Source organism: Microtus pennsylvanicus, chromosome 10 (assembly GCF_037038515.1).
Source record: "Microtus pennsylvanicus isolate mMicPen1 chromosome 10, mMicPen1.hap1, whole genome shotgun sequence".
NCBI lineage: Eukaryota > Metazoa > Chordata > Mammalia > Rodentia > Cricetidae > Microtus > Microtus pennsylvanicus.
In genome coordinates this window covers 103,686,096-103,713,010 of record NC_134588.1, presented here as the reverse complement: position 1 = coordinate 103,713,010, position 26,915 = coordinate 103,686,096, and the positions used below count along the sequence as shown (strand labels likewise).

Below are 26,915 nucleotides of genomic sequence, written 5' to 3'. Positions count from 1 at the left end.
TTTTAACACTATAGCTGCTGGCTGCTCTCTCAGGCTTAGTCTCTCAGGGAAGGTGCTGATAAAGCTTCCTGGATGGATTCTACCAATCTGTGACCAGCACTTAAGAACCAAAGACTTAATACAATAACCTGGATCTGAAGTTAACCCCATCTAGTTAAACAGATGGACCAGTACACAGGGAACACACACTTAGGAAACCCACAAGTCAAAACTACAAATGGAGTAAGACACTGTGGTCCTGGAGCTCAGGGAGAAAGGCTATGTCCAGTTGCAAGAACCCCAAATCCCTTGTTTATGTCTCAAACACTGGGTGGAAGCTGAAGAAAGGAGACACAAGTAAACGACAGAGCTACCTTGTGAAAAGGTTAAGCTGGATGTCTTCTAAAATCTCTTGAAGTTTAGCCTCAGCCTCTTTTTCGGCAATTGTTAACTTCTCTCCAGTATCTCGCCTGACAGCCACAAACTGAGAGCTCTTCATATCTCGTGGCCCCACCTCAAGTCTGACTGGAACCCCCTATAAAAAAAAAACAGGCAGTTAAACCTGTGCATGGGAATCTCAAGCTGAATACAGACTATTTCAGGGTTTTAGCTACTATAAATCATAAAACAGCCAAAGAGCAACGGTAACCAAACAAAAAAAGGGCAAGTGATACTCCTGACACTAGAGAACTTACTTCAGTACAGAAGGAAAGTCTACTGCTCGTGTGGTCAGAACTAAGCCATCTCTTGATAGAAAAGCATCTGAATGGGCATTCCCATTTCCTCACAACTGGCATGTGGTACATGGAAGAATACAGAGGCTTCTTGAAACCAAAGATACCCCCAAAGAACTGAGGGGATTAGCACACGGGTACACCCCAGACTCATTCATGGTAAACATGTGCTTTGGCTGGGATGCCTCGGCTCTGGAAGGAACTACAGAGCAAGCATGAGAATCACCTCCAGGGTTGGATAAAGCACTGCCTGCCAGCCCTTATCAGAGGTTCTTGTACTGGAGGTTAAGGATGGCCGAGAGTCATACTTGAAGGAGTATTACATGTTCAGACTGCTGGCTTTAGGACAAAGTTTGAGAGGCACCATGCTCTCAGGCTTCCATGAGAGAATTTAAGAATTGGCTATATCCAAGTTTAAGACTCCCGCATATTCCAATCTCTAAGGAGACTAAAGTCCTTAAGTGAAGCACAATTACTAAAGGCTCAGAGACTGATATTGGAGTTCAACCTTTCAGCCACTGATTATTACCTTGACCTTAGTCCGAAAATGGTGATCCTGCCTCCAGGAATCTCAGAATGAGATTGAGACTGTGAGCTGTCTCCTCCAGTTTTATATTCCTCTCTAGGGCTGGGATTAAAGGCATGCATTGCCCGGTTTTTCTGGCAACTAGTGTGGCTACTGGGATTAAGGGTGTGTGTTACCACTGACTGATCTATAAGGCTGACCAGTGGGGCTATTTTACTCTCTGATCATCAGGCAAGCTTTATTTATTAAAATACAAATGAAATGTCACTACACTTAAGGTCCAGGAAGACTTTGCAGTAAGATCTGGAACCCTCTCTGATAAATTGCAGAGCAGGCCTTACATATTAGTGTAAGAACCTTTAGAACAGTGGTCCTCTATCTCCTTAGATATTAGTGTAAGAACCTTTAGAACAGTGGTCCTCTATCTCCTTACATATTAGTGTAAGAGCCTTTAGAACAGTGGTCCTCTATCTCCTTACATATTAGTGTAAGAACCTTTAGAACAGTGGTCCTCTATCTCCTTAGATATTAGTGTAAGAACCTTTAGAACAGTGGTCCTCTATCTCCTTACATATTAGTGTAAGAACCTTTAGAACAGTGGTCCTCTATCTCCTTAGATATTAGTGTAAGAGCCTTTAGAACAGTGGTCCTCTATCTCCTTAGATATTAGTGTAAGAACCTTTAGAACAGTGGTCCTCTATCTCCTTACATATTAGTGTAAGAGCCTTTAGAACAGTGGTCCTCTATCTCCTTACATATTAGTGTAAGAACCTTTAGAACAGTGGTCCTCTATCTCCTTAGATATTAGTGTAAGAACCTTTAGAACAGTGGTCCTCTATCTCCTTACATATTAGTGTAAGAACCTTTAGAACAGTGGTCCTCTATCTCCTTAGATATTAGTGTAAGAGCCTTTAGAACAGTGGTCCTCTATCTCCTTACATATTAGTGTAAGAACCTTTAGAACAGTGGTCCTCTATCTCCTTAGATATTAGTGTAAGAACCTTTAGAACAGTGGTCCTCTATCTCCTTACATATTAGTGTAAGAGCCTTTAGAACAGTGGTCCTCTATCTCCTTAGATATTAGTGTAAGAACCTTTAGAACAGTGGTCCTCTATCTCCTTACATATTAGTGTAAGAACCTTTAGAACAGTGGTCCTCTATCTCCTTAGATATTAGTGTAAGAACCTTTAGAACAGTGGTCCTCTATCTCCTTACATATTAGTGTAAGAGCCTTTAGAACAGTGGTCCTCTATCTCCTTACATATTAGTGTAAGAGCCTTTAGAACAGTGGTCCTCTATCTCCTTAGATATCAGTGTAAGAGCCTTTAGAACAGTGGTCCTCTATCTCCTTAGATATTAGTGTAAGAACCTTTAGAACAGTGGTCCTCTATCTCCTTACATATTAGTGTAAGAGCCTTTAGAACAGTGGTCCTCTATCTCCTTACATGTTAGTGTAAGAGCCTTTAGAACAGTGGTCCTCCTCTATCTCCTTTAATACAGGTTCCTCACCTTGTCGTCACCCCCAACCATAAACTTATTTCATTGCTACTTCATAACTGTATTTTTGTTACTAATATCTGATATGCAGGATATCTTATATGAACCCTGTGAGAGAAGAGTTGCTCTACCCCCAAAAGAGGTCTCCGCCCACAGGTTGAGAGGACTCTGACACTGTAAGCCAGGTGCTTCTATAAACAACATTGATGTGGGAGTGTCATATATCAATCTGTTGATTTCATTGGCTAAGCAATAAAGAAACTGCTAGGCCCATTGGATAGGCCCACCCTTAGGTGGGTGGAGTAAACAGAACAAAACGCTGGGAGGAAGAGGAAGTGAGGTCAGACTCCTCAGCTCTCCTCTCCGGAGCAGACACCTCAGAGAGAGACGCCATGCTACCTGCTCCAGGGAAGACGCACGCTATGAAGCTCCGAGCCAGGATGGACTTAGGCTAGAATCTTCCTGGTAAGACCGGTGCTATACAGATGATAAGAAATGGGCTAGTCCAGGTGGGAGAGTTAGCCTAGAAGATGCTAGGTAGAAATGAGCCAAGCAGTGTTTAAATGAATACAGTGTCCATGTAATTATTTCGGGGCATAAGCTAGCCGGGCAGGCGGCTGGGGGTTGGGGACGCAGCCCCGCCGCCGCTCATATTACTACACAACATGGCTGCTGAGTAGTACTCAAGTCAAAGACAAACTTATGTGAATGCCAGCAAGCCCACTGACTCTCATCAAACAGACTCCCAGGGATAAAGAGTCCTAGAGATAAAGCCGTGTCTCTGGAGGAAGGATGTAGAATAGGAAGGTGGGGAATCCAGAAGTAAATGGCACACATGAACTGGCTTAGAGAAGTAGCTGCTGGCATCCACCAGCTATCCCTAGGTGAACAAAAAAGACTGCAACTAAAGACAAATTACAGAGGACAAACTGTCTGTCTTTAAGGTCTTCCCTGAAGGGAGGGAGCACGTGAAAAAGAAAGTATGACACACAAAGAAGAAGCAGGGCCAGCAGCAGCGCTAATCCCCAGCACAGGTTACCATAGGCACCGTTTTTAAAGTAAGATGAGGGATGTTAGTGGCTTTGCAATTCAAGAGGGTTAATCCTGAATAACCCCAATACATCAAGCATCCATTCCTAAGTTCTCAGGTACCATCTCGGAACATGTCCCACACTACTCCTCCTAATTCCTAGACTAACTTGATATTCTCTAACATAGCTTAAAAAAAAATGGTAACCGCTAAAAGTTTGTGAAATGGAATAAAGGGCATCATTACTAATAATGAAGTTGTGTTGTAAATGAAAATACACCAAAAACGTCAAACCAGAATTTAGACAGAATTCTGCAGAGAGGCAGAAACAACGGCAAAGGGATGTGTAACCGTGTGGATGTGGATGGGAACCTGTGATGACTCCATCATCACTGAAACCTCACTCTGCCAGGGACTGAACTCAGATATAAGCACTGCAACATAAGCACCAATGAGCCTCATATGTTATATAAGCAAACACTTCAAGATCATCTTCATTCTAATGTAAGAAAAACTGGCTTCCACAAAACTTTTTGGGAGGCAAGGCCCAGTGCAGGGAATCAAAGGCAGGGCCAAGCACATGCTAAGTGTTCTTCCACCAAGCTACTCACTCCCTGAATCACCACAGAACACAGAACAAGCACATACTCTAGAAACCCCTTTTACAAGGTATGACCTACACTGGTGCTCAGAACTTACGACCATAAATATGGAAAGGTAAGAAAAAACCTTAAGTTTGCAGAAATCTAGATCTCCCCGATGCAGGACCCCTGCATACCTTCAGCTCCCAGTGATTGAACTTCCAGCCTGGAGAGTAGTTGTCTCGTAGATCAACTCGGACTCGGATGTTAGCGCCAAGTAGCCGCCTTCGATACTCATTGCATTTTGCCATCAGTGCCTCTCTGTCTTCTTCAGACAGGGCATTTGTGATTCCACATGGAATCACTACCACCTAGAGTCCAACCAAAGACACACCACATACACATAAGGACATCTACAATAATGAACCATACAAAAGTTAAAAGATGCCAATGACACGGTCTTTTAAATATACATAATTTTACTACAGTTAAAAAACATGGTGCTGAGAGATGGCTCAGTGGTTGAGAACACTGGCTGCTCTTGCAGAGGACCCAGATTCAGTTCCCAGGACCCACCCGGTGCCTCACAACCACCTGTAAGTAACTCCAGGGAGTCCAACTCCTTTTCTGGCGTTTGAGTGCTCCAACCCACATGTGATGCACAGGCATACACTTAGGCATACACACACACACACACACACACACACACACACACACACACACACACACACTAAATCTTTAAATGAACAAAACAAACAATCCACAACATGCAGTACCCTAAACGTTTCAAAACACACTACTGGCAAAATTTCCTGAAGTTTGCTGCGGGGCCACTATGTTAAAAACAACACTAACAAAAACCATTAAATATTTAGGATCATCCAACATCAAAAGGCCTTAAAAAAAAAATCAAACTATATACAATAACTTATTGAAAAGCTACATTTTACATTGTTTTAAAAGCACTTTTTCTACAAGAATCTCATATGCTACAGTGATGTGAACGCTGAGCTGCACATGAACTTCACACTTGCAACACACTTGCCGGAGCACACAGTACAAGACAGTACCCCATTCCTTATCTGTTCGCTTTCTGAGTCTGTGACCTACCAGGTCCCTTTGTTTCCCGGGGTGCAGCACTGTCCTTCCAAGTCTCTCCTTTAGGGCAGCCACTTTCTGTTCTTATGTTTGTCTGTGACCAACTGCTGAGGTCACACTACGTGGTGTTTCCGCATCTCCAGAGGCATCTAAGGATCCCTGGAGTCTTCTCCCTCTCCTTTGAATCACCATGGCTCTTCATCTCTGTCACTGTCCACTACATCTCTAAACTTCCACTTTCCTCTGAAGACAGGGTCTTCCACCTCTCCGAATACTTCTTGGGAAAAGTCAGCAATACTGACTTAGGGATTTAGGAGCCATGCGGTAGTGGCTCATGCCTTTAACCTCAGCACTCAGGAGGCAGAGGCAGGCGGATCTCTTGAGTTCCAGGACAGCCAAGGCTACATAGAGAAACCCTGTCTGGAACCCCACCCTCCCCCAAAAAGAGTTTTTTGGAGAGAACAAGCAAGGATGTATTGTCCTGTAGCTTTCTGGTGTCTCTCTGTCTGTCTCTCTCTAACACAGACTCTCACTATATAGCCCTGACTGGCCTATTCACTCTCTAAACTCCGTAAATAGACCATGTTGGCCTGGAACTCAAAGACATTTGCCTGCTCCTACCTCCAATGTTCTAGAATTAAAGAGTATGCCACCATGTCCAGCATTTGGTTTAACTGGGGGGGGGGGCACGCCTCTTATAAACGAAGACACTTAATTGGGTGACTTACAGTTCAGAGACTTAGTGCATTATCATCATGGTAGGAAACAAGGCAGTATGCAGTATGCATGGTGCTAGAGCTGAGAGTCCTTACATCCTGATCCAAAGGCAACAGGAAGTGAGCTAAGACACTGGGTGTGGCTTGAGCATGTATGAGACTGCAGAGTCCTCCTCCACAGTGACACACTTCCTTCAACAAGGCCACACTTCCTAATAGCGCCACTCCTTTTGTGGGCCATTTTCTTTCAAACCACCAGAGACCCTTCCTGGAGCTGGCATTAGAGAAGTGCACCTGGGTCCTTTGCCACCTTACCCACCAAGCCACCTCTCCAGCTCCAGGTCTTTTAGCCATGACCACTGACAGCCAGTGTGACCTGCTTCCCAGTCTTGCTTGCAGGTTTGGTTACAGACATTTCCTTCTCGGGGCTCTAGCATGAAGTAGTTTACTGCTTACACAATCCGCATCTGTTCTACGATAACTAAATCAATCTGTGTGATTTCTAACCTGTCTACAACATGTGCTAATCAGTTAAATATCATTCATCAACACGAAGAACAATTCATTTAACCCTACTATATTTTATTTAAACAATTCTAAATAATTTCAAAAAATTATTTCTAAATAAATTTTAGGGCTAGAAAAATGGCTCCACAGTTAAGAGCATCCACATGGTGCCCTCTTCTAACCTTGGGAGGAACTAAGCATGCATGTGGTCCACAGAGGCACAGGCAGACAAAACATTCACTCATAAAATAAAATTAGGAAACCTTAGAAAAAAATTAAAAGTTTTCAGCAAACTAATTTTTAAAATTCTTGGGACAATAAATAATACATATGTGTCTAGGCTATATTTTCTAATGTTTCTATATCATCAGAGAAATCTACCCTTTCAAAGTTCCTTTGTAGGGGAGCCGCCGATTACCGTCCAGCCATGGCGAAGTCCAAGAACCACACCACACACAACCAATCCTGGAATTGGCACAGAAACGACATCAAGAAACCCCGGTCACAAAGATACGAATCTCTCAAGGGGGTTGACCCCAAGTTCCTGAGGAACATACGCTTTGCCAAGAAGCACAATAAGAAAGGCCTGAAGAAGATGCAGGCAAATAATGCAAAGGCCATGAGCGCACGTGCGGAGGCCATCAAGGCCCTGGTGAAGCCCCAGGTGGTGAAGACCAAGGTGCCAAACGGCCCCAGCCACGAACTCACCCGTCTGGCTTTAATTGCTCACCCCAAGCTTGGGAAGCGGATTAGAAGCTACATGGCCAGGGGTCATAGGCTCCAAAAAACAAAGCCCAAGGTTCAAGCCAAGGCAGAGGCCTCAGCTGCAGCTCAGGCTCCCAAAGGTGCCCAGGCCCCTGTGAAGGCCCCATAAAAAAGGTTGCAGTCTGCCAATGTGAAGACAGATGGACTGGTGTGAACACCTACACAGTATTTGCAGATGTTCAGGACCTTATGCTGTTTTTACAAATAAACTTGAGGCAAGTTCTGTTAAAAAAGAACTTGTAAACATAGACTATAATCGTTTAAAAGACATGATAAAGAGAACATTTCCCTTACCTGAACAGAGGCTACACGGGGTGGCAACACTAAGCCCATATTGTCTCCATGAACCATGACCATCACACCAATAGTCCGAGTTGTCAGGCCCCAGGAGCACTGGAATGCAAACTGCTTCTCTCCTGGTATCTTTGGGTCTTCAAAAACTATTTCACACATTTTAGAAAAATTCTGGCCTAAATGGTGTGATGTTGCTCCCTAAAATAAGAAGAGAAACACAGCTTTAGTTTTAAACTATGATTCCCTTGAAAATAATAACAAGATCACATACTTTAGAATACCACTACATGCACTGTTTTATCTCCTTTTAATGCTTAAACTTCAAGTATGATTGACATAACAAGAAAGGACTGGCTAAAAAAAGTTAGCAGCTCTGCTCTGGGTGGTCCCTTCCAACAAAAACAAAAACGAAAACACACACAAGACCTCTGAATGCAAGGTTTTACCTGGAGCTCATGCCTGGCAATTCAGGATGAAACCCCAACTTCACTGATTCCCCATCATGGAGACACAGAACAGGCCTAGAAATCACATGATGCCCTCGACCACTGTTCTCTTCCTTCCCCCTCCCCTCCTCCCAGTCTTTTGGGAAGGGTCTCATAGCCCACATGGACCTAGAACTCACTATGGAGCTGATGGTAGCCTCCAATACCAGATTCTCTTGCCTCCACTTTCAGAGGTGTGCACCATAACACCCAGTTTGGAGTATTGATGATCAATATATCAATAAAAATTGGTGATCAATGACTCAGTGCCTGCTAAGCAAGTGCTGTACTGCTTTCACAGTAATTATTTTTTATTCACTTTTAAAATCAACATACTGAGGCAATGTAAACACATTTTGTAATGTTTGAATCAGGTTAAACTTACCTCAAGAATCCATCATTTCTTTCTGGTACAAATTTTCAAAATCTTGAGTGTTTTAAAAACGCGCAGCACATTACTATTGATGGTTAGTTACCCTCCTATACAATAACAGGCCAGATTTTTCTTTCCCCCAAGGAGTGTCTTACTATGTAGCTCACATTAACCACAGACTCCTTAGAGTGTTGTGACTATAGCTGTCTGCCACCATCCTTACCTGCAGTATAACATTCAGCTCCTATAGAACTAAAATTTAGTGCCTACTGACCAACTCATACTCTCTCTAACCTGTAAGTAACCACCATTCTAGTCACAGGTTATAAACAACCACTTTCTTAGAGTTCACATACAATTAAGATCATACCTCATTTCACTTAACACAAATATCTTCAATTTCATCTATGGTACTGCAAATGACAGAATGCATTCCTTTTATGGTTAATATCCCACTGTGGATACAGGCATTGTTTATCAGGTGATGTTGTCACTGTCTGGCTATAATGCTGCATTGAACAGAGTGTAGATGTGCCTTCAGTAAGCTCTTTGCATCCGTCTGGATCTACCTCTAAAAAAGGCATCACTGGATGGCATACTAGTGACTTTATTTTTTAAAACCTTGATACTGCTTTCTTTATTGGCTATCCAAATATTACTAAAGTAGCAAACACTGCTGGAACTGCCGTAGGCTGTGCTCACAGCTGCCACCTAGCCACAGCACTCCATACCTGGATAGCACGCCCGCTGGCAGAGATGAAGGCTTCTAATGTGGTCGTATAGTCTCCTCCTGCAAACTTCTCCTTTTCAGTCTTTCTTCCTCTCACAACAGGGATTGCCAAGAGTTCCTCATACACTCGAGCATATAACTCAAGGATCTGCAAGACCTGTAACAACATTGACGGCATGTTTATTCACTATAGGCTTGTCAATCTGCATCATCTCAAACTGTTTGTGAAAGGGTACTCAACAACAACAAAATCATAGAAAGGCTAAAGAAGTCAATGTGAGATTTAAGGAAAATATACAAGAAAGCAGTGTGAGGTTGAGGAACATTTAAGTGAATATAAATTTGGAATGTAGGAGAAAAATGCTAGAGAGATATACAGTAATCAGAGTGAAACCTAAAAAAATGATTAATTTTAATCATATGACTAGTTTTTCTATAAATTAAAATCTATCGTACAAAATTTTAAATAGCAAATTTACTAGTAAAATTTTAATAAGCAAGTTTTTAAAATCAGTTTACTCTTGGATTAACTTTCTATTTTCTTTTTTTTTCTTTACTTATTATGTATACAATATTCTGTCTGTGTGTATGCCTGCAGGCCAGAAGAGGGCACCAGACCTCATTACAGGTGATTGTGAGCCACCATGTGGTTGCCGGGAATTGAACTCAGGACCTTTGGAAGAGCAGGCAATGCTCTTAACTGCTGAGCCATCTCTCCAGCCCTTTCTATTCTCAAACTGGTATTACATAGTAGAGGACTGCTCCTACCTCGTCAGCTGCCTCCTCGAAGGTGGCAAAGGCGCTGTGCCCCTCCTGCCACAGGAATTCCCGAGTGCGGAGGAAAGGCTGCGGGTGCTTGAATTCCCAGCGCTGCAGGGACAAAGCCAGTCAGTATAGGAAAAAAAAAAAAAAAACTAGTTTTCATTAGCAACTTTACATGATTAATAATCAAAACAAACTTTGTGGTCCAAAACCTTTTGAAAACTGCTTTACGCTCAAAGGAAAGAAAGCATGCTCTAAAAGCGAGGACACACACGGGCACCTACCACCACATTGCACCACTGGTTAAGCCTGACAGGCAGGTCTCTGTGGGACTGCACCCATTTTGCATATGCAGGATACATTACTGAAAGTCAAGAAAATAAAGACACTTATGACTTGATTTCTTCCTTAAGACTGACAAGAGTTAAATTCACAATGTAACAATATGAATTAAAGGATTAAAGTGTGCTTGTCCCAGCATCCCGTGATGATTCATGAAATGATACTGTTACCTAGTTCATAAAGCATAACCCTGAAGATAGACAAATCTACCTAACATGATCATACTTTGTGTGTTTCACCTATTTGCATGTAAGTGTTGTTTCCATATTCTATCCAATACATTCCATGTTCTATGTAAAATTACTTTCATTCTTTATCTTATTTTATACTCTCCTTTGGCTCACAGATCTCATTATCAAATTTAAAGATGCTAATATTATTCCTGAAATCAGCTATGTATCAGAATTTGTTAGATTCACAGATTACCCATCCAACAAAGAACACTCTTGCCAGGAACTATGACTTGTCTTGCCTACAACGTACAATCAGTAAAACAAAACTACTAATGTACTATGAGAAAAAAACAAAAACAAACAAAAACGACTAAAGTCATAATGTCAAAAGTGCAAATACCCAAACACACTAGAAGTAGTAGATAACGAGCACACTAACTTTGAAGATAGGTAATCACTGTAGGATGCCACCAAGTCCAAACTCTCAGACCCGGGTAGCACGTCCATTCACTAAGTATAATTCCAGGGAAACCATTCCATCATCTGATGGCTGCCTCTGCCTTCCCATGGCAGGAGAATAACACAACATGCCCACATGAAAGCATTTTGAAAACCCTAGGTGAAGATGAGCACAAGGTGTACACCTTTAAACCCAGCACTTGGGAATCATCTCTCTGTGAGTTCAGGTTAGCCTGATCTAAATACCAGGTTCCAGGTCAGCTAGAGCTGGATGTGAGACTCAGTCTCAAAAACAAACAAAAAAACTCTACAGAAATAGAAATCTAATGTAGATAATAAATATTAAAAAATGAATAACAGCCATCATTTGCAATTTTATAATCAATCCCAAGAATAATCCAAAACAATTCCCTCTGAAAAGTTGGAACACTGGACAAAAATAGATGCTGTTTTAAAAAAGAAAAACTGTTCAGCCGCGGCAGCCATTGTCCGGTAACTTGCCAAACGACAGCCGCAAAGGGAAGAGGAGAGGAACCCACTGTATGCTCTCTAGGCTTTTTAGGAAACACAGCACTGTCCCTTTAGCCACACGCATGCGAAACTAGAGTCCATTCCCTATAAATTCATGGCTCACTGTATAAAAACAAATAAAGGACCTAAAACGTAAAGTGTCTTTCTTTAAAAAGAAGATGGACAGAGAGGCTTACATCCTGCTGATAAAGAGCTCTGTAATGAAATGGCTTAACACAAAATCTATGTAACGTAAACTTTCATCTGCCTTCATCTTTCAGTAAGTTCTGCTTTGCCAGGAAGGAACTTAGCAGAAACACTGAGACGCAGCTGCAGCCCCCACAGCTCAGTGAGCTTCCCCAGGGCCCACGCCCACTCTCACCTGTTTCACTGGTAGGGCGGATGGCAATCGGCTCTGCCAACTCTGTCTTACCAGACCTCGTAACCCAAGCAACCTAGGAAGATAAAAATGATGTAGACATAGTTTTAATGGCACTTTTGAAGAGCATAAGTATATATCAAATGCTTGCTGCTGTTACTAGAAGGGAAGGGACAAGTCATTCAGTCAGAGGATGTGACTAACAACTAAACATGCCATGAGGATGGAAGAAATAGGACATTATAAAGAAAAGTGATCGCCCCAAATTTCTCTTAGTTGGTTGTTAAACTCCACTGAGATATAATTTCGAGTTTATAAGAGAAAACCGCAAAAAGGAAAAGCTCATCTTTTTCAGTGTACCTCAGGGGCAAAGTCTTCGATATGATTCTTCTCTTTCTCTAGTGCAGCCTGAGACACAAATATGGGGAAGTAGCAGTTCTCCACACCCAGCTTCTTGATCTCAGCATCGAAGAAGTCCTTAATGAATTCCCAAATGGAGTACGACCAGGGACGGAGAATATAGCAGCCACTCACATCGTAGTATTCAATCATCTCTGACTTTGTGATGACCTTTGAAAGAGAAAAGCCTGCAAACTGAACCAGTATTCTACGCAAAGGCAAGATAGGCAAGAGTGTGTGATCAAAGCTCTTGTCTGTAGAAGCAGCAGACTGTTTGTGTTTTTCAAAACAGGGTTTCTCTGTGTAGCCCAGGCTGTCCTGAACTTTGTAGACCAGGCTAACCTTGAACTCAGAGACCTCTTGCCCCTACCTCCCAAATGCTGGAATTACAGGTGTGTGCCATCATGCCTGGCTTGGAAACACCCTCCTTAATGTAGAGGAAAAATGGACTTTCCTACATGCAAAGGCAACACTTTACAGGACTCTAAAGTATGCAGACTTACCACTGAGCTACACCCTTTGCCTTCTTTTATTTTTATATTTTATTTTGAGACAGTTTCACTGTGTAGGCCAGCTAGCCTGGAATTTAAACTCTCTTGCCTTCATCTTACAAGTATTGGGTCACGTCGGTATCCCACTACACCTGACATGATATTATTATAGTGGGCATCATGGGAGATAACAAGGGAGTAGGTAAATGTCTGCCTTCCATTTATGAAGACTGATCCCCAGACCCCTAAAATGTCAGGTGTAGTGCGGAGATGTGCACTTGGAACAGAGATAAGTGGGGTGCACTGGTCAGTCAGCCTACCCTAACTAGTGAGTCCAGGCCAAAGAAAGACCTTGTCTCAGAGGAGGTGGCTTTTCTGAGGGTAACACCCACATGCCTTTATGCACACACACATAGAAACACACATGCTCAAACACACACACGGTGGGATGGGGGACGTCACACTGTTATGGTTACCTTTCTCCTTAGACTTTAGAGTCTGGACATAATGCTAACCTTGAGAAATGTGCACATAAAAGCCCCTGAGAGCATACTCACTTGGGAGTACCATTCGGCAAGATTTTCTTCTTTTTTTGCTTCAAGACCCAATCTGCAGACATGCAAAAGGAAACATGAATCCTTCATTCAAGCAAATGCTTTTAGGCTGTCTCAGTCTGTTTTCTATACTAGAAAATAGGTCATCTAGAGAACAGAAGCTTATTGGCTCCTGGTGCTGGAAGCTCAACCAGCCAGTGCCAGCATCAGTCCTGTGGGTGGAGAGGGCCCTCTAGAGGCATAACTGCTGGGCACAACACAGCAGGACACTAGGAAGCTGCGATGACTCTTCCTTTGTCTTAATAACACCATCATTGGACCCCATTTTCTTGGCCTCGGCTTATCTTAATCACTACTGCAAAGGCTCCCCCTTTACATATCATTATCTCCACCAGCTGGAGGACTAAGTTCCAGCATGTGTACTGTGGGATACAGTCAAACCACAGCAGGTAGAACTGAAAGTAAGCATATAAGCTCAAAAAGGGAGTTCTTAATTTTCAGTCATTTTTATATTTATTTACTTTTCTTTCTATTCCTTTCCACAATAATGTTTTTAATCTAGAAAGTAATTCAATATTTGTTTTTTAACACAGGGAAGGTTTCACTATTCAGCCCCTGCTTGGCTAGAATAACCTGATATACAGATCAGAATGGCCCAAGCTTGTACAGTTTTCTTGCCTCTGCCTGTGAAGTACTGAGATCACAAGTGTGTGCCATCACAACCTCCCAGCATCAAAAGAACGTTGCAAAGGTTGTGATTTATTATAAAACCCCTTTTCAATTAAAATACATTTGGCAAAGACAAAGTCTACTCACATATAATCTCTACTAAAAAGCAATTGCCCAGCTCAACATAGGTGATAATAACAGCTAAAAAGATAAGTGTCTCATCAAAGATAAAATGTAAAAAGTAATAAAAAACAGCAGCTACTGACCATACACGGATAAATGAATATTCACACATAAGTGTATACACACCTATATTTCATACTAAATAGAAGATGTAGAGGTGGAAGTTTGTAAAAGTAAACATTTAAATTAAACAAACACAAGAAAACCCCAATTAATCCAATGCTGGAACTTGGCAGTTAATAGAATATGTGCCTAGAAATGAAGGACCCTTTTGTTTGGCCCTCGGTTTCCTGCCAACCCCTCAGCCTCTCTTCCAGGCAATCCTTCTTTCCTCAATCCCACCTGTTAGTTGCTTATGGGGTGTGCACACCTATAGCGCCTCAACAGGAAGGCTGAGGCAGAAAGAGCTCTCAAGGCAAGCCTGAGCTACACAGGAAGACACGGTCCTCACCCCCAAAAGTGACAAAAGGTCTGCCTATTAACTGTGTTCTACAGGAAGCACAGGCTTCCAGCTTGCAAGCAAGGCTTTGTGGGCTTCGCTCTCTTTTCTCCTTGGGAAACTGAGGGCTACGCAGGGGCAGTCAGAAGGCGAGAAGAGAGGCTCTAGCCTCTTGTCCACTATCTCATCGTAAACCAGGAGCTGTTGCAGTATTCCCTAAGAAGATAGTATCTGAACATGGGAGGCCATTAAATTTGACATTCAGCTAAAGAGATCTAAAAATCAGAACTACCTTAGTAACAGCATTTCCTTCTATGACAGGGAGCCCATCACAACAGTTTCAGCCTACACCTTTGGAAGGAGAGCCACATTGTTCAAACACACAGAAAACACTGAAAAGGACAGAGAATCTACTGCCAGGTCTTGAAACCTGCTGTTTTACATTTAAGCTAACAACTTCAAAATCCCACTGGGAATAAAATTCTTATTTACTTCTAATGAAAAACTTTCATTTGGGGAAAAAAGCCCCACAAAACAATGTCTCCACTAGTTTAGCACCCTTTACCTAGTACATCTGCGATCACAACTGCTTCAGACTGCAGAGCCTTCTTCACTCTGCACTGTTTGTCGAGACTCCAAAGGCTAAGCAGCCCACAGGCTCAACTATTTAAATGTTTGGTTCTCAGTTGGTGAACTGTTTGGGAAGGATTAGGGGGTGTAACCTTGTTGGAGGGGGTGTGTCCCTGGGGTTGGGCTCTGAGATTTCAAAAGCCCACGCCAGGCCCAGTCTCCTCATTCTGCTCTCAGATCAGATGTGAGCTCCTAGCTCTTGCTCAACATCATGCCTGCCTGACTGCTACCGTGCTCCCTACAGAGGTGGGCATGGACTCTAACGCTTCCTTCTGTAATCTGCCCATCTGGTGTCTCTTCACAGCAACAGAACAGTAAGATAAAAACTCAAACTGAGACAGCGGTGATCAGCTCATCTCCCTGGAAACCAGACAGGTGAAAAGCACAGAGTGAGCAGATGGTGCACTTCCTATTGTTACCTTAAATAGGAGCTATCTGCTGGTATTAGAGTATGAGCCTTCTGTCCTGATGATAACACACCACAATCTGCTTATTGTAAAAAACTCTGCTGAGAACTGAATTCACACAGAAACAGTTAATACCTGGTCTGTTTCTTAGGCCCCTGCCCTTCTCCTGCTCCACTGGGTGACAGTCCGTTGCCCTGGCTTTTGGAAGAGTCTTTCCCTGGGCCATCATTTTGTTTCTGAGGCTTATTCTGCTTTTCAGATTTATTTTCTTTTTCTTTCTTCTTCTTATCTCTGTCTTCAGACCCAGCAGCAGATACAGGCTTATACTCAACTCCTGTCAGCGACTTGTACTGTGCCTTCAGCTGAAGGAGTTCTTGTACAGCTGAATCTACTTGATCCTTTAATGTAACAAAGAGGGACAGAGGAGTACAACATTAGTGAAAATTACTGTCTTGGCATACGTTAACAAATACCACACCCACATTTACGAGGCTTACACACAATTAATTAAGGGCAAGAGATGCAGACACAAAATGCTAAAATATACTAAGAAAATAAACAGAAGAACATAACAGGGACAAGACCAGCATAGAGGACAGAAATAGATGATCTACACATAGCACTGTCTGAACAGCAGCCACTAGCTACACATGGTATGGAAATTCAGTAGTAAAACACGGGACCACACAAAGAAAACCCCACACTGACCTTAGAGGCCTTTTCGGCTTTCAGTTTCCGAACTACTTCTCCCTGACGAGCCACTCTGTCAAACAGACCTTTGGCTTCCGGCGTCTCTGGACCGGCAGGCTCAGCACCGCTGACAGCACTTGACTGTGACTTCTGGGACATTGGGGGCTGACCAGGCACATACTCCTTCCCAGTCTTTTCCTTATACTCAGCTTTCAGGGACAGCAAGCATTCCACAGCTTCATTTATTTTAGCCTGAAAATAAAGAGGAGGGGAAGTATTTCACAACATCTACGACTACTGCAATGCCATTTCAAAGCCTTTGATCATTATCCAAGTGTACTTAGCCATTTCTGGCCAGAGAGTCAAGTACTCAAAGACCAAAATTATTTGAAAAACAAAAATTGCATCATAATACGTACTTCCACACAAAAAAAAAGTGGGCAAGTAATGAAAAAACCTGGACTAATAATTTCTTTCTAAAAGCCTTTCAAAGACTCAGTTGAGCAAAGTATACTTTCTATTTTAAAAGATGCATGTGGCAAAACACTGCTCTAGTCTGAAAATGTACAGATGCCTCATGATTGTTTCCTAAACTGGACAACTATTTACGTTAGGTACTGCAAGTAATGCAGCTAGGATTCTAAGCACACAAATGCATAGAAGGAAATGAACAGACAGTATGGAAATGCCACACAACTTTATATAAGGGATTTGGGCACCCTTTGGTTTAGTTCTCTGATTGAGTTCTGAAAGCAGTCTCCACAGACCACTTTCAAAAACTAAAAAGAAATGAAAAAAGTATGTTGAAATCTTAAGTTACATAAATAGCTGTACATTTCAGTATCTGATAATTCAACAAAAGCAGAAAGGATTGACTGTTGTGTGATATTTTGTTTTTGTTCTGACAAATAAAGCTTGCCTGGAGATCAGAGAGCAGAGCTACCCACTAGTTAACCATAGAGGCCAGGCAGTAATGGCACACACCTTTAATCCCAGCACTTGGAAGGAAGCAGGAAGATTAGGAGTTCAAGGCACGAGACTGAACCAGTCTAAAACAGAAACTGAGTTGGAAAATGATGGCTCACACCTTTGATCCCATCACTTGGATCAATGCCTTTAATCCCAGCATTGAGAGGTGGAGGCAGAGAGAGACAGGGACTCGCCCATCCAGCTTGAGGATTCAGAGAGACAGATAGGCCCCGTTCAGTCTGAAGATGCATAAAGGTAAGAAGTCTCTGGTACTGCTGCTCTGCTTCTCTGATCTTTCAGCTTTCACCCTTGCTATCTGACTACAGGTTTTTATTGTTAAGACTAATTAGGATCACGCTTCAGATGAAACCCTCAGCAAGCAGACACTTGACACTCTACCACAGAAGACAGCAGCACAGGGAAAAGACTCAAGCCGAATGCCTGACCTTAAAATACAATCACAAATTAGCATCTGACTGAGAACCCGAAGAGAGAGTGCCTCATGGCCACCCATACCTCTGCACAGGGGAACATAGTCAGTGCATTGCGACAGGAGCAAGGGAGCACACTCAAGACTGGCTCACAGCTATGCAGGAGCAGCAGTAGAGCAACCGTAAAGAACCTGGTTCAGGAGCTGGCCATTCCCATTTTCTCGGGCTACAGTGCTTTCCTGCCTATACACTCTGCAGTCTGACATCCCAGGAACAAAGAGGGAGTAAACGAAAGGTGGGCAAATCTAGACGTGTTGGTGGACGATCATAATTCCAGACCAGCAGGGCTGAGGCAGAAGGATCCTGAGTTCAAGGTCAGTCTGGGCTACAGAGTGTGACTCAGGAAAAAGGGGGTGGGGGTGAACAAAGAGAAGATTGGAGGAGAGTCTGTATTCCAACCTGACTCTTGTTGCTATTACTTTAGAACTAAGAATTATTTCCCAGTAGAAGTTCTTTCTTAAAAAGTCACAGTTAAAGGAAGACGGAAAGAAAATGAAAATCAGGGAGAGGGACAGAAGGGCAGAAGAAAGGAGGGGGCACCATCAGCTAGAAAAAAAAAAGAATGAAACCGTGAGAAGAGAAAAAAAGGGACATCTTTGTAAATACGTGTACAAAATACTTTTTGAAATGTTCGTGACCCAAGTTTGTCCAAAGGGAGAACTGACTCCCACAGTTGTCCCTGACTTCCACATACGCCCTACACACACACACACACACACACACACACACACACAGGCACATGCGTAAAATAAAGTTAAACATTCACTTGAGTTTGAAGTCAAATGGTACAGTTTCATAATAAAAACTTCCTTGTTTGACAACATAAATTTGAAATATTATAGAAGAGAAAATTAAGGTAAACAACCTATTACATTATTGAATAAGATAGTCTATTCTAACAAGATTACATGTATAAATAATACAAACTCCCAAAATAAGAACAAAACTCTACCAATCACTACGCCAATTTCCCTGATGACTTAGTACCTATAAGTTTCTCGAGGGAAATTAGAATTATTAACAAAAAAATTCCTCCTTTCAATACCTATTTACTCTATGCCAGATGTCATGCTAAGCACTTTGTAAGGACTGTCTTACTCAAAATACTCATCCTCATCTATATTTTACAGAAGCACCAAATCTCAGAAACTAAGCACCCAGTCCAAAGTTACTTGGTAAGAGGTTGACAGAAATTGTGTTATCTTGTGATCCCGATTACAGTCTTCATGACATCACACATACATGGAACAATGATCTGAGTGTGTATGAGGAGCTTGCTAGCCAGACAGTTCAGCCCAAACAGGGAGCTCCAGCTTTAGCGGTTCCCTGCCTTAAATAATGGGGCAGACACAGACAGAGGAAGCTTCTATCAACATCTGGCAAGCACACATCTCCACACACATGCACACCATACATGAACACATATATTGCACATTACTTGAGTGTATCTCTGGCAATACATATGTACAACTAAAGGATGAGGAAAGTAACCTTTTAAATTTTTTTCTGGATTAAAAGGAATTTGCTAAGTGAAACTGTATGAAGTACTTACTTCTTGGAACAAGATACTAAGTATCCAGAGCTAATAATGTTAAGTTCTTTTTGTTGTTGTTTTCATGGGGGGGGGGGCTTTATTTTATTTTATTTTATTTTCAAGACAGGGTTTCTCTGTAGCTTTGGAGCCTGTCCCGGAATTAGCTCTTACAGTCCAGGGTGGCCTTGAACTCAGAGATCTGTCGAGTACTGGGATTAAAGGTGTGTGCTACCACCACCCAGCTAAATTCTTAATGGACAAAGATTATTTTGAGTTTATAAAATATGGATTACACACATACAATTTTACATAATCATCAATGTGGATTAATAATGTTATAAACAATCCACACAAAATTTCTCTAAAGGTTTCAGATTGCATCTGAGGTACGCAAAAGTAATCCTAAAATTGTAATTCAAGATTGGGAGGTGAAGAAAAATAGAGGTGCTCATCTGGTTCCATTTAGAATGCAAATACATGAAGAGCAATTTCTGTAGCAGCCACTAGATGGAAGCATTTCAACATGGAGAATGGTGGGAACATCAAAAAGAAAAATCTACTTCCCTTAGCTATTTAGATGCTAAGAGTACTTTTTTTTTTTTTTTGGTTTTTTGAGACAGGGTTTCTCTGTGGTTTTGGAGCCTGTCCTGGAACTAGCTCTTGTAGACCAGGCTGGTCTCGAACTCACAGAGATCTGCCTGCCTCTAGCTAGGACACCCAATTTTTGCTCTAAAAAAATCATCTCTCTCCTTAGCACATGTAAGCGAGCAATACTTACACATACCAGTAATAACTTCCCAAAGCAGAGGCTTGCACTTGCTGGGTAGGAAGGAATGGGAATTAGAACCAGTGATGTTTCTGGCTGAAGGGGTGGGCATGCTGAAGCTTGTGGCCCATGTTTAGAAGATACTGAGATTAACAAACTAAAAGGTTACAGGATTTTTAAAAATAGTAATTAGAAATCTGTACATAATTAAACTGCCAAAGAAGAAATTGCCCCAAGGGAATCATGACTTCACCAGCTGATACAGCACTGCACAGAGCCCAGGATTAGTCTGTAAAAACTATTAGCAATGTAAGCCTTCAATACCCTCTTCTCCAGGGTAGGGATCAGGATCTGTGAGTCTAAATTTCAACTACCCAACTACATCCACAGCATGGAACAGACAGACAACACAGACTACCAAGTATGGCTGGCGGTGTTCCAATAACATTTCATAGTTTGCTAAACTGGGCAGTAGAATCTAAAGTTTAGTGCTTCATAAAGCCTTTGCCATGTTATGGTGGTTGTATTAGAAAGTCTTTCAAACACTAAATACATAATTAATAAAAGTAATTTTTCTAAATTTTAAAAAGAACCATCTGTGCTGTGCTGGACCTGGAAGACTCAGGCACAGCCTTGACATGCAGAATGCTGGAGAGTTTGTGGACTTGTACCCGCCTCTGAAATGTTGACTGCCTTCAGGCCCATGCTTACACCTCCACCGGACCCCACCTGTCCCTCAAACCCTTTCCTTCCTCTCCACCCACCCTTCCCTTCTCCATTCCCCAAACTGTGCCTTCTTCCCTCAACTCTCCCAGCAACCACATCACTGGTGCCAAGGATCACACATCCACTCAGGTTGATACAGCCTCATAGTCAAGTTTAATGGCCAGTTTAAAAACCTGTTATTTTGGGGCTGGAGAGATGGCTGAGAGGTTAAGAGCATTGCCTGCTCTTCCAAAGGTCCTGAGTTCAATTCCCAGCAACCACATGGTGGCTCACAACCATCTGTAATGGGGTCTGGTGCCCTCTTCTGGCCTGAAGGCATACACACAGAAAGAATATTGTATAATGTGTATATATATATATGTTATTTTCAGGGCTATCTGAAGGGTGGATGAGTCGCATGGTTCTACTCTGTGATTGGCTAAGGCTGCTGATGGCACGTCTCAAAGAACTTTTGATCAGAGGAAACCGGAAATACTGCCATATAAACAAGAAACAAAAACAAAAAATAAATAAGTAAGTAAGTAAAACCCCGAAGCCAGGCATAGTGGCTTTCTTTACTACCTGGGCCAGTAGCACCAGCACCACCTGAACAACTATTTGGACACGTGAGGGTTACTCTTCATTGTCAATCTAACTGGATTAGAATCACCTAGGAGACACACCTGTGGATGTGTCTGTACAGTGTTCACAGAGAGTGTTAACTGAAGGAAATCTATGCTGAGATGGGTGGTACCCACCATTGGGGGCCCAGAATAAATTAAGAAAGGAAAGAGGGAAAAGTCAGATCAATGCCTGCATTCTCCTTTATCTGCGTCCTAGTCTACCAAGGCATGAATAAATTCCTGCCCTCACTTGTGTGAGACACTCTTGCCTCCACATCTTACCCATGAGGTACCACAGCCCCTGAACTGTGGTGAGAATAAACCGTTCGCCTTACACTGCCTGTCAGGTTATCTGGTGGAAGACGAGAAACATAACAAATACTACGGAAGACAGAGGGTATCTCTGCACATCCCGGGCTTCCTGAAGCTCAAGGGAGAGAGGCCACAGTCCTTGTGCTTTAACAAGACTTCTAAAATTTCTAATGCACATAGGGTTAAGAACCACAATTCCATAGTCAAACCGCCCCTTTGTGAACTCTGTCATCTGTAAAAGGTTCCTACTACCTCAGAAATGTATGTGTGTGCTATGTTGTGGATCAACCCAAGCTTCATACCTACTAAACACAGACTCTAAACTGAGTGATACCTCCATGTGTGGTGGCCTATACCTTTAATCTCAGCACCCTAGAAGCAGAGGCAGGCAGATCTCTGTGAATTCAAGGCCAGCCTGATCTACATAATAAATTCTAGGACAATCAGGGTTACATAGAGACCTTGTTTAAAAAAAAAATGAGTTATGCCCTTAGCCTACAAGGAATATTTTAACTTATGAACTGTCTTCTCCTTCCTATCACTCTTGACAGGTTACACTCCTGTCAGTTTCATTGAGTCTGTCTTGTTACCAATGTTCCTCACTTCCATGAGCTGTGAAGGTTCTTTTTTCTTTAATATTTAAATTTCTTTTTCCTTTTACAGATTTTCCTCTTAATTACGTGTATGCATCTAACAGTGTACAGGAATGTGCACATGCATGCAGGTACACACTGACATCAGGGACACTGGAGGCCACATCTTGATCGCCTGTAGAAGCAGTACGCACCCTTAACCACTGAGTCATCTCTCTAGTCTCAACTGTGAGTTTACTTTCAGTCTTGGTACAGCAGGCAATAATAAATGTTGGTTTCTAGGTCAAAATATTTAAACAGGTAGCCTACAAACCGTTCCATGGGAAGGTGACTGTTCAAACAGAAGTCACAGGCTGCTTACGGTGCATTCTGGCCTCCAGCACACTGACCTTAGGAGCCTTTTCTGCTTTCAGCTTCCGGACTATTTCCCCTTGGGCAGCAACTTTATCGTATAGAGATGGGTTTTCCACAGTGCTGGATGGTGACTTAGTAGAAACACTCTGTACTGCTGCGGTGCAGGGATTCCCAGGTTTATACTCTTGCCCAGTCTTCTGTTTATATTCAGCTTTTAAAGCCAAAAGCTGTTTCACAGCTGCGTCTATATCTTCCTTTGCTGCCTTCTTGGCTTTCAATTCACGAACCACATCCCCCTGAACCGCCACTCTGTTGTAAAGGACGGCGGAATCCTCAGGGGCAGCACTAGTACTGCTCACAGCAGGAACTGTTTTTTCTTTAGGAGCAGAGCTTGTCTATGGATACAGAAAAGCAAGAGTAAAGTATTAATTCATGTCAAACATTCTCACAAGCTTATAACCAACTTATTATTTCAGCATATTTTATACAAACTTTTCATTTTAATTCTTTCAAAAGCCTTATCCCCACAGAAATGGCAGCAGTAGACAAAGGGAGAGGTAAACAGACAGTCAGTCATCACAGCATTCTCAAGATAGGGAAAGCGAGGGAGGTAAGAGGTTCCACAGGAACCTGCATCCTTCTCGTTAGAAGACCAAAGGTATAATGCATTCATTCAGGCCAAGAAGTCACCGCTGGGCTATCAGATCTGTTCTGACTTAAACTGAATACTAACTGCTATTTATTTATTACCATGTTGGTCTAAGAACTAAGTGGCAGAGTCTCTGAGTAGAATATTATTTTGTACTTTCTCGTACCACCCGGTACCTAGTGGAATAAAGAGATTATTATTCAGGTCAAGCAGTGGTGGTGCATGCCTTTAATCCCAGCAAAGGGAGGCAAAGGCAGGTGGATTTATGTGAGTTTGAGGCCAGCCTGGTCTACAGAGTTAGTTCCAAGACAGCCAAGGCTACACAAAGAAACCCTGCCTCAAATAAACAAAACAAATAAATAAAAATAAACCACCATTACCATACATTCCAGAAATGCAATATAAAATAACTATGTATGTTATTATAAAGGTTAAGTATATTTAACCCATTTAGGCTGATGAGAAAATAGAAATAAATCTGTAAAAAGTCATTTAGCATTATCTTTAACATTTTTAAAAAGGTGAGATAAGTGTTATTTACTTATTACTAAAGAGTTCACTGAGATCCTCTGAGAGAATCAGATGTGGTAACATACACTTAAAATCCTAGAACCTGGGAGCTGAAGAAAGAACACACATACATCATTTACCAATAAACCCTAGACCAGACTTCAATTTTGACAATAACAGTCTCTTACTAGAGGCAAATATCTTCAAGGATCATCAAAAGGAAACCATTAAGACTACAGAAATCTCTCACTACAGTACTGAGTGTTGGCATACAAAAGGGCTCCACAATAGCCCGGAATGGAGTATAACAAAGGTTTATTTATCTGAGAATAAACTCACAGAAAGAGTAGTGATCCGCAGGCCTGCGAGCACTGGGGACTAGAACTGAACCCAGAAGCCAAGAGACCCATGCACGCTTTTTATCTGTGTGTAAAGCACATGAGACCACACACAAAATGGGCCGGTATCTTAAAGGCTACTGGCTGAAGGAGTTCCCACAGCACAAATGTTGTGGGATTCCCCTATGTATGCTGTGAATATGTTTTATTATCATTGGTTAATAAAGAAGCTGTTTCGGCCAATGGCTCAGCACAGTAAAGTCAGGTGGAAAATCCAGAGTTATATAGAGAGAGTAGGCAGAGTCAAGAAGTCAGGAAGGAGACAGACACCAGTAAGCCACAGCCTCATGGTGATACACATATTAATAGAAATGGGTTAATTTAAGATATAAGAGCTATCAAAATATATGAGCTGCTGTATTTAAAATGTAAATATTAAAAAAAATTTAAAAATAAAATGCATATACTGCACAAAATCAACATGAACAGAAAATAAGCACACTGTGTAATCAGAGTCCAAGGTTCAAGAAAAAAATAAAAGTACTACTGTTTCTTTCAATTACTACAGCATTTCAAGAATAAATAAAATCAGTATTTAAAAACAAAACATTTAAAATCTTTTCTTCAATTTATATGCATAATTTTTTCAAATGACTAATAAATAAGACATAAATATTTCTCAATTTTTTTTATTTCTCTCCATCTGTCACCATCTCCAAATCTTCATCCAAATCTGGATGAAGAGAAGACATGCATCTCTACCTGCAATGTCCTTAAACTACACAGCCAGGCAGGTTTCCGACCTTACTCCCAGAGACTGTTAAACAGAAAATGCTCACACTCACCATTTAAAAGGCAAAGGAGCTTTTCCCACCACCCACACCATAGTAACTTCCCTTCCCTTTTTCAGAACCTTAATGGCAGGAGGGAGCTCTTCTCTACAGGGCAGTGTAATGGAAAAGTACAAATAACAAGAATCCTATTAAAAAACAAAATAGAGCTGGGAGGTGGTGGGACACCTTTAATCCCAGCACTCAGGAGGCAGAGGCAGGCAGTTCTGAGTTTGAGGCCAGCCTGATCTACAGAGTGAGTACCACAGAGAAACCCTGTCTCAAAAACACCCCCATCAAAAGTAAATTATATATATTAAAATAGAATATAAGAATGAAGAGAGAAGAGAGTGGGAAAAAGAAGATCTATAGCAGGTACGAGGGAATCCCCCAAAAATGTTCTGTCAGTTGATTGAGGCTTAGTTTTTTTTGGTATAGTGAAATTATGTTTTTAAAAAACTGTGTTCTCTGACCTGTGGGAAGCCCAAGGACCGCCCACCTCTATCCAGGTCTCCTAAGGTGAGCATCCAAACTGCCCAGGCTCCCCCAAAGCCAGTACGTGCAGTAGGATCAAAAACCCACTGCGATTGTTCTTGAGTTCTCAGTATTCCTCATGGCTAGTCGAGCAGATGAGGGAGGGTGACTTGATCGGGGGAGGGGGAGGGAAATGGGAGGCGGTTGCGGGGAGGAGGCAGAAATCCTTAATAAATAAATAAATTAAAAAAATATATAAAAAAAAGGAAAAAAAAGAGTTTTACAACTTAATAAAAAAAAAAAAACTGTGTTCTCACCAGTTGGTGGTGATGCACACCTTTAATCTCAGCACTCAGGAGGCAGAGGCAAGTGGATCTCTGTGAGTTCAAGGCTAGACTAATCTATAGAGAGAGTTCCTGAACAGTCAGGGCTACACAGAGAAACCCTGTCTATAAAATCAAACCAAACAAAAAAAATCTTACCGGAAAGGATATAGAAACAAATAGCAAAGTAAAAAGCAGCACTTGGCGTCTTCTTCAATCTCAGAATCTCAAAGGCAGGAAAAACTACCATCTCTTAAAGAGACATATTATTTCTAAGCCTTGGGATATAAAATGTTCACAGACTTCAGAGCTCTCTGTAAGAGTCAGCATTTACCTCCTTTTTCGAGGTTTCTACTTTGGTCTTTTCCTTTGATCCAGACGTTGGCATTTCCTTTGTGTGCCCATCAGGTATATATATCAAGATACATGGGGCTTCTTTGCAACTATATGGGCTTAAAAAAAGTCAAAAGTTTATTCGAACAAAATTATCTAAACAGCAATTAAAACTGAATTACTAGATGAATTCAATGATACATACAGTTAACACTTTTAAAATTACAGTGCATTCTTGTTGCAAAGCCACTAATCTAAGAGAGGGCCTGGCTTTTTTGGCCTCTCATGTAATAATGCAAAAGAGGTCTAGTCTGACCTGAGAATCTAACCTAAGGAGTCCTGAACAAGCTCCTCCTCTACAGCTATGGGAGTTTTCCTGGCCCTGCTGGCTCAGAACAGCACAAAGCCACATCAGGTCATCAACCCATACACTCATTGCTTCCAATATCTTTGGGGGAGGGAAGGGCATTGTTTTCAACATCTCACTGCTTCCGGCACATGGCTTAGACCTGGTCACATCTCATGGGGGACTGCAAGCTGTTTCACTTTAGAAATGAACGACTTACTAACGTTCAGGGTGCGTTACCTACTAAATTACTCAAATCTGAAATATTAAATATAGAATACTAAATTATGCTGAGCAGAAATTTATCAGGCACAGTGTTTTAGTCAAGTCCAACTTCTAAATTATCCACCGTGAGATCGTCAA

General features: G+C 41.9%; 1 protein-coding gene across 2 annotated transcripts in view; it reads right to left on the bottom strand.

The window, feature by feature from the left end:
* Eprs1 (glutamyl-prolyl-tRNA synthetase 1) overlaps positions 1-26,915 on the bottom strand; it is a 69,763-nt gene that overhangs the window by 5,567 nt on the left and 37,281 nt on the right. For both annotated transcript variants that reach the window (XM_075989405.1, XM_075989404.1), the window contains 13 exons: positions 26,208-26,325; positions 22,785-23,144; positions 16,421-16,654; positions 15,848-16,110; positions 13,388-13,439; positions 12,301-12,510; positions 11,944-12,016; positions 10,362-10,441; positions 10,084-10,185; positions 9,317-9,472; positions 7,728-7,925; positions 4,545-4,718; positions 354-514 (listed from right to left, as the gene is read on the bottom strand). In XM_075989405.1, the coding sequence (XP_075845520.1) occupies positions 354-514; positions 4,545-4,718; positions 7,728-7,925; positions 9,317-9,472; positions 10,084-10,185; positions 10,362-10,441; positions 11,944-12,016; positions 12,301-12,510; positions 13,388-13,439; positions 15,848-16,110; positions 16,421-16,654; positions 22,785-23,144; positions 26,208-26,325 (2,181 nt within the window). The remainder of the gene's footprint in view (positions 1-353; positions 515-4,544; positions 4,719-7,727; positions 7,926-9,316; positions 9,473-10,083; positions 10,186-10,361; positions 10,442-11,943; positions 12,017-12,300; positions 12,511-13,387; positions 13,440-15,847; positions 16,111-16,420; positions 16,655-22,784; positions 23,145-26,207; positions 26,326-26,915) is intronic.